Source organism: Protopterus annectens, chromosome 4.part0, assembly GCF_019279795.1.
Source record: "Protopterus annectens isolate FY-2018-M chromosome 4.part0, PAN1.0, whole genome shotgun sequence".
NCBI lineage: Eukaryota > Metazoa > Chordata > Ceratodontiformes > Protopteridae > Protopterus > Protopterus annectens.
Window position 1 is genome coordinate 237,853,742 of NC_056733.1, and position 11,375 is coordinate 237,865,116.

The 11,375-nt window shown below is 40.9% G+C and overlaps 1 protein-coding gene across 1 annotated transcript in view; it reads right to left on the reverse strand.

Annotated features, from left to right (window-relative positions):
- The window catches only part of CCDC57 (coiled-coil domain containing 57), a 3,049,962-nt gene extending 3,041,877 nt beyond the window's left edge, over positions 1-8,085 (reverse strand). The window contains exon 1 of the mRNA XM_044069731.1: positions 7,981-8,085. Coding sequence (XP_043925666.1) covers positions 7,981-8,020 — 40 coding nt within the window. The 5' untranslated portion in view covers positions 8,021-8,085. The remainder of the gene's footprint in view (positions 1-7,980) is intronic.
- Between the last annotated feature and the right edge of the window lie 3,290 nt (positions 8,086-11,375).

Genomic DNA, 11,375 nt, shown 5'->3' on the forward strand with positions numbered 1-11,375 from the left:
AGAATTATTGAGCAAAGAAGATGGGATGTATTTTGGTCAGTTCCTTGTAAAATATGATATGTGGCATTCTAGCAAATTGTGATTGTTTACTACATAATGAGAAGCACTTGAATTTCAAACTTTGTATCCTTCAGAAACTGCTTGTTATTCTAGCAACTTTACAAGTACAGAAGAGAAGTATTTAAAATCTGTTGCTGATTTTTGGTCTTGGTCTCTGATCCTAAGAATTTGAGAGGGCAGAGGGGAGTTGCAGCATGATGTACTGCATGGCTCTGACAGCAGTGAGATGAGCTCCATTTCTGGGCCATTATTTATGTATTTATTCATTCATGCATTTACTTTATTTGTCCTTTGATAACCATGAAAGTCCGACTGAGCCAATGGCCCATTTTTCAGCAGACGCCCAGGGAGAAAATCACAACAGATTTTAAAACATTTAAACAGTAGTTGATGAGTAATTATATACAAATAGAGAAAAGACCAGCAACAGATTAAATATTTTATAATTTTTGGAGGGGAGAAATGCTCCACAAAAAGAGTAGGTGGTATGTAATTATATACAAGGGGAGAAACCCCCACACACCAAATAAAACACAAAGAGTGAAATACATATACTGATCACGATAATAGTAATATACTATATACATATATATGGGTCCCCTTCTATATCCCAAAATCCCAGAAGCAAGAAGACGAAAATCCAGAGACAACAATCGCGAAACAGGAAACACCAAATCACCTAAGTTTAACCAGGGCAAGTAAACACTTGCCCAACATGGGGAATTATGTCCCTTTTCCACTATAGTGCGATCCTAGACTTGGTATATGCTGTTAGCGGGGTGTGGGAGCGAAGCCCCCCATATGGGGTGGTGGTGTGAGGGGTGCAGCCCCCCACCTAAGGTGCTTTTTTTTAGACGGTGCTGCGAGTGTTCGTGTTGTTTTGGGCAAGTGTTTACTTGCACTGTTTAAACTTACATGGTTCAGTGTTTCCTGTTTTGCGATTGCCATCTCAGGCTTTTCATCTTTGTGCTTCTGGGATTTCGGGATATAGACGGTAACCTATATGCAAAGGTATACAGTCATACAAGTGGCTATAGTTGATGGTTTTGTGTGTGTGTGTTTGAAGAGGTTGTAATTCTCAACTGTCTCTGATTTTTCCTTATATTTGTGGGCTGTTCTGTTCTTCATAAAATTTGTGGCTTTCTGGTAAAGGCTTGTAGACTGCAGTTCCTAAATAATAACATACGTATGGATTTCAGACTTCACATCCTTCAGAAAATGTTTGCTAACAACAAACTTATTACACTAGCAACTTTCAAAGTATATAAGAGCAATGTTTAAAATATGTTCTTGATTTTGGTCTTTGTCTCCGATTCTTGAGTTAAGAGGTTGGGAAGGCATTGGGCTGCAATGGGTTGCATGCTATGCTCTTACATCAGTGAGATGAAATATATTTCTAGGCTATTATGTATAAGTTCATTCATTCACTTGATCATAAGTAAACATCAAAGGTGTAATACGGTCATATAAGGGGGTGCAATCGATAGTCACGTGTGTGTGTGTGTGTGTGTGTGTGTGTGTGTGTGTGTGTGTGTGTGTGTGTGTGTGTGCGTGTATGTGTGTGTGCGTGTATGTGTGTGTGCGTGTGTGTATATACGCGCATGAACATAAACACTTCATTCCTGCGTCCCGGAGAAGTTATGGCATTAAACAAAAAAAAAACTAATCATCAATTCTAGTAAACAGGAGCATCATTATACGACCCATATTCTTTGTGTATGATCGCTGGTTTCCCTGCTGTTTTTGCTGATTGTTGACAGTGTGTTTATATGTGTTTGTGAATAAACTGGACAGCATGATGTTAGTTAGTCTGGCAATTAGGACAGATAAGTAAGGCTATTAACTGTTAATTAGCTGCTTCCTCTTGTGCAGGATTTGATTACCTCAGCATGCGTTTGTCTATTATAGGACTCTGAGCAATTGACTTCTCCAGATGGTGGTCCTGGACTGCCCCTGAAAAATGGAAACTTGCATCCAGTGGGCTCTCCCAGGCTGTTAGCAACAGCATTACACGTTTTTTTGAATCCTTGCATCATGCAGGAATCCATTAATTAGTGCTTCAGTATGTGCTATTTAACTATAAATCACTGTACCTCTTGTAGTTTAATGGTTTCCAAGATGCACATTCAATAAATGTGAGTTTCAAGGGAAGAGAATTATACTGTTGCTGCACCTAAGTCTGTTTACAATGTCATACAATTTTGCTTTGTTTTCAAACAGCTGTCAGTGTTTTTGCTTACAATCCTTCCAAATCTCAGATTTTTGTAAAAGTAAAGAAAATAGTAAGCACACTGGCAGGTTTAAGCAGTGTTTAATAGTAATTAAGGAGAAACAGCCAAGTAATGTCATACTGGTATGTTTGGGGGTTGGTCCATTAACCTGCCTAGTGCCCCATCTGACCATGATCCAGCTCTGAGCAAAGCATCTGTATTCTGACATAACTGTACACTCCAACAAACCAGGAAACGTGTAAAGACGTTTATACCCTGTAATGATATAAACGTTTACAGGAGTTCTGCCATAAACTTCACTTCACACTTTTTTGCCTCCTGTTATACAAAATGCAGCACTTTTTAGGTTATCAACCTGCATAATTTAACATTCACAACAAACCTTCATGCCTCTCAACCTGTTAATGCAAAAGAATCTGGACAAAGCTTGACAAAATGGGGGTACAAATAGGGACATATTTTACATAAATCTACGTACCTCATTTTGTCAAGTTTGTCCAGACTTTGTTTGCTCTTACAAACTTAGAAAGTTGCTAGAGTAACAGGATCTGTTTTAATATACATTTTCTGAAGGATTTGAAGTCTGAAACTCAAATGTATGTCATTATTTAGTGACTTCAATCCTGAGATCATCCCAGTGATTTGTCAGGAAAAAAAGAGGCACAGGCCAAAAATATGAGCCAAAACTCTGGACATTCTGCAAAAATCTATACAGTTGAGAGGTATGCATGCAGATAAAGTACTCAGCATTACATGTTTTCAGTAAATGAATACGTTTTAACAAACAGATGAACAACTGTAGAAGCTGAGGGTAACAGAATGGCAGTGATTTTTGTTCCGTGCCTCTAACATCTTATGTAAAGCAGCAAGGGAAAAAGCCAAAATTAATCAGGGACATAATGTGCAAAACAAATACGAAACAGGTTCTACGTTCATAGGTAGGTACTAGGTTATCTGCCTGAGGGCATTTATAAGCCTAGCCAGAGTGTGTCAGCTTTCGCCACCCCATTAAGTAACTGACCCTCTGTCAAGCAGAGCCAATGAAGTGATCGCAGGGGTATATTTTCTGTTACCCGTCCACTCGTCAAGGTTTCTCTTGAAGAGTGTTAGTGAGGGTCTATGCCTGATGTAATTTGGAATTTTGTTCCAAAGCATGGGGAGTCTCTGTGACAGGAATCTATCCCTCCAGCATGTCCTACTTATTGTTGTGGCGAGGTTTAGCTCACTAGAGCACGTGACTCGCAGTCACTTGGATTTCTTTCGGTGGAGCATGTCCATCAATTCTGAGTTGGACATGGCTTTGTAAGTCAGGCAAAGATCACCTCTGAGTAAGCGATATGCCACCGAGTACAACCGGAGTTTTTTCAGTCAGCCTGCATAGGACATATGTTTGAGACCAGTAATCCTCTTGGTGAGGTACTTCTGTGGTCTTTCCAGCTGTTGGAAGTGTCTTGTGTGGTACATCCCAAATGGGGCATTGTACTCTATGATGGGTCTAATGAGTGATGAGTAGAGGGCACTATAACCTCTTTATTTGTAGATGCAAACCCTTTAGTAATTAGTTGGGCCACATAGAAGGATTTCCTAACTACTTTGGCGATATGATTGTCAAAGGAAAGATTACTATCTACCTGGGTCCCCAGATCTCTTATTACCTCTTCTGTATTAAGGGGGCTGCCACCTATGTGATAATTCATGGGTGTTTTGTTTTTCCCAAACGGGATGACTATGCATTTTTTGGCATTTAGCTTGAGGCCATGACTTTGACACCAGGTGTCCATCTCAGTAAGGCCCTTTTGGAGGATGTCTGTGTCAGCCGGAGAGTCAATTATGGCTCCCAGTTTGCAGTCATCGGCGAACTTGGTTAGCCATAGTCCTCCTGTGTTTGCTTGTACTTCTGAGAAGTATATGCCGAACAGTAGGGGTCCCAGGACCGAGCCTTGCGGGACACCACTTGTGACTGGTTTAGAGTCAGACCTGGAGCCCACTATTCTTACAGTGTGAGTTCTGTCTGTAAGCCAGTTAGCAACCCATCTCGTGACGTGGGGGTTTATGTTCAAACTGGTGAGTTTTTCTGTAATACCCAAGTGGGGAATGGTGTCGAAAGCCTTGGCGAGGTCAAGGTAGGCTGTGTGAACCACCTTTCCCTCATCTATGGCCTTGGTGACTGTCTCGAAGAAGTCAACCATGTTTAGTAGGCATGATCTGCCCTTAACAAAGCCGACCTGGGTCGGGTCAAGTGTTTGGAGGTTCCCAATGTCTTTGTTAATGAGTTCCATGATGATGCGCTCCATAGCCTTGCAGACCAGGCTAGTCAGAATTATGGGGTGATAGTTACCAGGGTCAGTTGTGGCCCCTCCTTTGTGGAGAGGAATAATCGTTGCTGTGCGCCATTCTATGGGCACGTAGCCTATGGAGAGGCTGAGGTTGAACAGTGTGTTTAGGTGGGGGTTAGTTCGTTCTGTAGTTCGTGCAAGACACAGCCTGGGACACCATGTCAGTTATTACCGTGAAGGGTTGATAGACAAAAACCTGATTTAGTTAATTTCCGCCAGCTCAGAAATCCTGCAAAAAAATCAATAATCTCTGACAAGAAAAATTTCTACTGTAAGCTTCAGGAAACTCATATTAACAACTCCAAACAGTTCTGGTCCTCAGTAAATAGACTTCTCTCCCCAGGGACTGCTAAAACTCCTTCCCCTCTAAATACCGATCCAGATACCCCACTCCAGACTGCAAATGTCTTCAACTCTTTTTTCTCTGAAACTATTCAATCCTTAGCCAAACAAATGAACCCTAACAACTCTCATATACCAACTAACATAACCACCTCCTCTTTTAACTTCTCTCTAAAACCTATATCTACCTCTTTTATCTATAAACTCATTCACAAACTGAAACCCTGTACACCTTCTGCTGACAAGCTCCCCTCTCTGTTCCTCCAGAAAGCTGCCAAAGAAATTGCATATCCTATATCCTTACTTATCAACAGAACTATCCAAGAAGGAACCATCCCTGATATCTGGAAAGTATCCTATATTATCCCACTGCATAAAGGTGGAAACTCCCTTGACCTTTCCAACTTTAGACCAATTGCCCTTCTCTCCCCCCTAGCAAAGATCATGGAAAAATGTATTCATCAACAACTTGTACACTATCTCTCTCTTCACAGCATAATAGCAAACTGCCAGCATGGTTTCAGACCCCACCATAGCACCACCACTGCCCTTCTATCTTTTGTAGATACTATCAACAAAAATCAAAACAACAACACTTTCTCTTCCGCTCTTTTCATTGACCTCTCTAAAGCTTTCGACATGGTCAACCACTCACTCTTAATTCACATTCTTGAATCTCTCTCTTGCGATAAACTGGCCACTAGCTGGTTTAAATCTTATCTTAGCAACAGACAACAAGCAGTAATTTGGGAAAACCATATCTCATCTCTCTTGCCTATATCCATCGGAGTTCCCCAGGGCTCCATTCTGGGTCCACTTCTGTTCTCCCTCTTTATTAATGACCTTCAGACTGCTATCCCACAAGCTACCTGCATACAATATGCAGATGATTCTACCCTAATCTGCACAGCCCCTTCCTCTACTGAACTGACCTCATTGACCCAAAAGACCTTTAACACAGTAGAAACTTGGTTTTCTACATGGTTTCTCCTACTAAATGCCAAAAAAAACAAACTTCTCCTCTTCTCCCTACCACTCGCTCCCCTCCTTTAAACTTTACCATTTCTTCAAACAATGGCACCATCATCTCACCTGATCCTACCACTAAACTCTTAGGTATAACCATTGACAATAATCTTTCCTTCGATCAGCACATTAACAACACCATCAAGACTGTTAACAAAAATTGGATCCCTATATCGCATCAAACCTTTTCTAACCCCAGCAACTAGAACCAAAATTGCTCAATCTCATCTCCTATCTACTCTCCTATATGCTTCCCCCATTTATACAAACCTTAAAAAAATCAATCTTAATAAACTTGCAACCTGTTATAACAACATAGCTCGCTTCGCCACTGGTAACCCCTTTAGGACCCACCATTGTATAAACCTAAAACAACTTGGCTGACTCGAATTTCAAAACTACCTAATAATCCCTCAACTCACTATAGCCCACAATATACTACACCTTCCTGACAACACCCCTATAATCTCTCAACTTCTAATCCCTTACAACAATCTCAACTCACTGGCTCTTCTAGTAGAATTATGACAAAATCAATAAAGGTAAGCAATACAGCAGGTGGTTCTCTATTTACTAACACTATAGGTAGAAGTTGGAATCTCTTACCTAGTGACATTACCTTGACTACATCCCTGCCTCTATTCAAACAGAAAATTAAACTTTTCTACCTAAACCATTGGCTTTGTTCCTGCAGTGCACCTGATTAACCTTTTCTATATACATTTCTTATCTATTTTTGTCTCTTCCTCCCCTCTTTTAACTTTTCTAATTCTAACTATGCATAATTTATGTAAAATTGCTAATAAGTAATTGCATATATGTAATGCAAATATGTAATGAACTGCATATGGTGTATATGTCTCTCTTTAAAATTATCCTTCCCTCTGGAGGGTCTTTTTGAATTCTAAAATTTTGCTATTTCTTAGAAGTAATGGTTTTTTATGTAATGTACTTAGTATTTAGTGGAGCTTTTCTCCTCGGGCCTCTGCTGAAAATGGACATGTATCCAGCCAGACTAGCCCGGTCAACAAATGTAAAACAAAATAAAATATGCAGTTTATTGTCATATGCATTTCCAGAAGGCATCCCAAAGTATATTTGGCATGCTTTGAAAACTTTAACATCAATGTAAAATAAACTAATGATCATTCATTACGGATATACCTATGAAATTCCCTTTACTCAAGATTATTTATGGCAAAGCCAAAATATAACGGGGGGACTCAAAGACCCCAAATCGGGAACACACTTAAATAGTACTTTAATTTATTAAAATTTAACAGTACATGTTTTGCATCAACATGCATTTTCGGAACAGTAACTAGAATCTAAACCCTAACTGAAGGAAATCCTCAATGATTAACCAAAAGATCAAACGCTCTACGAAGTACGGGGCTAACATAACGTAAAAATTTGGACTGTTGGAAAGTACAAGTTATTTACACTACTACGAAGTACGGGGCTAACATTATAAAGTAAAATTTTGGACTGTTGAAAAGTGCAAGTTATTTACACTAATACGAAGTTCGGGATCTCACAGGATGCACGTGCCATTACTTAGGTATGTATGTGTATATTACTTCCTGCAAAGCGACAGTCTAGCTTTAAGTTGTGCACGTAAAATTACAAAAATGGGAGGGAGCCGTCGTCAACTACTGAAAGGAGTGGAAAGACGCGTGGACTCTTCCATTTAACTTTTAGATTGCACTATAATCAGCTGTTCAAACGGGTTGATATTGATTACTACACAGCACGGTAACACTAACAGGTTACCGTGTTATCAAACGTATGCCCTCCGATTATAATACATAATACCGAGTTCGTGAAGCGCGTTTTCCTTATATTTTAATACATCGACAAAGGCTAACATTTACAAGGCAAAAAAAGTACCCCCTCACAATGTGGGATATAAAGTTGTTATTATAAGCCAGTTGCAAGTCCATAAACCATAATACCATCTTTAACATGGCCGGTAGTACTCTTACCGAAAAACTCCAGTGTTTTTTTCTCGCTTTCTCTTTTCATAGAAAATGCGTTTTGCGCAAGAAGCAGGCTGCGTACAGACTGTTACCATAGAAACGAAAATGCGTTGTGGGCGAGCCCAACACAAGTTTTTCTCCCCAGGGAGCTATGAGTGCCATTGTAGCTCCAGTTGGAATAAGTGTTGTCAGTTGGAAAGTAAAACGCGTGGTACAGCAGCATATCTCTCAGGTGTCCCTGTTTTTGACGCATATTTTGGCTTTGTCCCTCTTAATCACTCCTAAAACTAATGACTGTCTGGAGACAGTGTGGTGAATTACATTTAATGACAATAATTAGCACCATACCTTTTAACTTCTTAGAGCAAGCAATCTGGACCAAAGGCTGAAAAATAGGAACACATTTTAAATATTGTTCTTACAAACTTAGAAAGTTGATAGAACAACAGGTTTTGTATTGACATGAATTTTCTGAATGGTAGAAACTCTGAATTTCAAATGTCTGTCATTATTTTCTTAGTTCACTCCTCAAAAATTTGCCACAAAACCACAATTTTATGAGAAAGAGTCAAATATAAGAGGGAAAAATTTGGACAATCTCCGAAAATCTGTACAGTTGTGAGGCATGAACTTCTTTTACTTCGGAGAATATATCTTTCTCTGTCAATAGCTCAGTTAAGTTAGTTGTACCGATATTTTAAAAAACGTCCTCAATTATTTCTGGATTTATTCCTGATTAATTTGTGTGTGTGTGTGCGTGGGGGTGGGGGGGTGGGGTGCATGGAAGGCAGAGACTCAAAATTAGAAACTGATTGTCTTGGATGAAAATAAGCATGCCTATCATTTTACAAATCACACCATACACTTGTTTGGAATAAATGGCTGCAGCCATGTTTTTGTTATGCCAATATCATATCAGTGCCAGATCTTAAGTCAATGCCAATCAAATCAATGCCAACCAAGAATATTCAGATGTGCACAAAGGGCAAAACTTGGAAGAAAGTCAAATCCAATCAACCAGGCCATAACATGCCACCATAGTCCCTTAAATGCTCAACCAACACCAATGGCTGAAGGTATCTACAACCAAACACTGACCACTCTCTGTCACCATTCAGCCAGATACCAGTGGCTGAAGGGGATTTGCCACTTGCAGAACTCCAGGCTGTGGCCCCAAGCCAGCCCTCTACACCATAGGGTGGCCTACCCACGGAAGGGTCGAGCTGTCTTAGCCTGCATCCCTTCCCAGGCCAAGCACTCTCCTTTGCAATTTTCCAAAAGTGAGATAGCCTTTTCTGATCTTTTTTGTAGTCGTTTAAAGCTGTTTTAAGTATATTTTTTTTACTGTTTTTGCCTTATCTTCTCAAAAAAACAAACAAAATATTCTTTGTTTCCCGCCTTTCTAAGCTAGTATAGTCCAGTTTTCAGGCTAGTGCTGAATTCAGGACTGTGTTACAAGTTTCTGAGTTGCCCATACCTTACTTGGATAGAAGGAAATTTCTCTGTTCACCTGTGAGAGAGGGGAGCTTTGAGCAGCCTATCTGTCCCTGGAGGAGTGGTTCCAGCCCAGAAGTTAGTAGTTTATTGGCCATTTTGGGCTAATTTCTGTCTATTTCATTTCCCTGCTATAAAAACCGCGTTTGCATGGTTTTGCACGCCGGGTAGCGCCAGTTAGCTACGGTTAAATTATTCCTGGCTCCACTAAGTCTCCTCTTCAGCTTTTCCCTTGAAACTAGTCTAACTCTCAACCTAAGCACTCAGAAAGCATTCTACAGCCTAGCACTTGCTCATACCTAATAGCAAGCACTAATATACCCTGACACTTGATTGCCCAGCAGGGCAAGGCTCTTTATTCACCTCTCAGCAACCAAGCGACTAAGCAGCTCACCCTACTATTCAGGCATGACCAAAGGGCAATTTCAGGTGTACTCTCCAGTCCAGCTGGTGAATCTAGGTATCCTGAGGCAATGTTACAACTGCCTCATGTACACAAACAACACTTTCCTCCTACCACAAAACACTAACATATGCGAGAGATGCAATTATACAGCCAAGCTGGAGGCTAAGCTGTCTCCACCCAAGACTGAAACAGACAATCAAGAGGAGAAGGTTAACACTTGCACCACACCTCCAGCCACACATAGACCTACTAAACCAGCACTGGCAACAATACACATAAATACACAAAATCATACTCGGAGACTCTAAATAAAAACCTGCAAAGCAGACACCCTAACAACCTGCACCTCCCGTCACAAACCATACAACACATAAAATAGAAAATCAGTCTGCTGCACATTCACAGCCCTTAATGCGAAATAACATACCTAACACACTAGTAATAGGTGACTCTATAGTTAGGAATACTCACTAGGCTGGACAAACAGAAGGCTACTGTTAGCTGCTTGTCAGGAGCCAGAATCCGCCACATAACAGAAGCACTCAGGTCACCCTAGAACAAATACAAATATGACTCTGTCATTGTTCATGTTGGTGTGAATGACCTGAGACGTACCTCCCTGGACTACATGAAAAGAGACACGGAAGAGCTCTCTGATCATGTAGCCCAGGCTGGTATGACCTTGACCGTGAGTAGCATCCTGCCCTCACCAAGAATGATACCTCAGTATAAAGAAAAAAATGATCAATTTCAACAACTGGCTAAGCTTCTGGTGTCATTCAAAGGGGATTCAGTGTCTCTCAGCCTGGGACGACATGCTCGACAAGAAGCGTTTTTTCACAAGAGACAGTTTGCACCTGTCACCCCTAGGCTTTCAAATATTGGCCAAGGCTCTTGCTGCCCCTATAGTGCCTTTTTTAGTCAGGGCTCAAAAGTCAAACCCACCGCTGTAAACAGCACAACTAACAAAAAACTGAGGGTTATACTACTCAACGCCAGGAGTTTAAATCTCAAAATGTATGCGCTCAAAGCACTCCTCAGTATGGAGAACATGACCATCTGTGCAGTAACTGAAAGCTGATTCAAGACTCCAGAGAGCACCCCAGCACTACTGGGCTACAACTCATACCACACATTTCAGACACAGAACACGGACCGAAACACAAAAGGAAGGGGTATATCCATATTCATCAAGGATACCTACACCTCCAGGTTAGTGACGCAGCATGATACCTCTGAGATCATCCATGTGCAACTAACATCAGGCAAATCTGCAATGCAAATTGTGGCCTGCTACAGATCACCCTCCATGGATCACCACTCCACCTTTCTGGAGACACTGGAAAACATGAAGGTCCTACCGAACACCCTGATACTGGGTGATTTCAATTACCCTACCATTAACTGGGAAAACTACTCAAGTACAAACTCCCAGGCCCACCGCTTCCTGGAATTCATCAGCTCAAATGCCCTGGATCAGCTGGCAAACTTCCCTACCAGA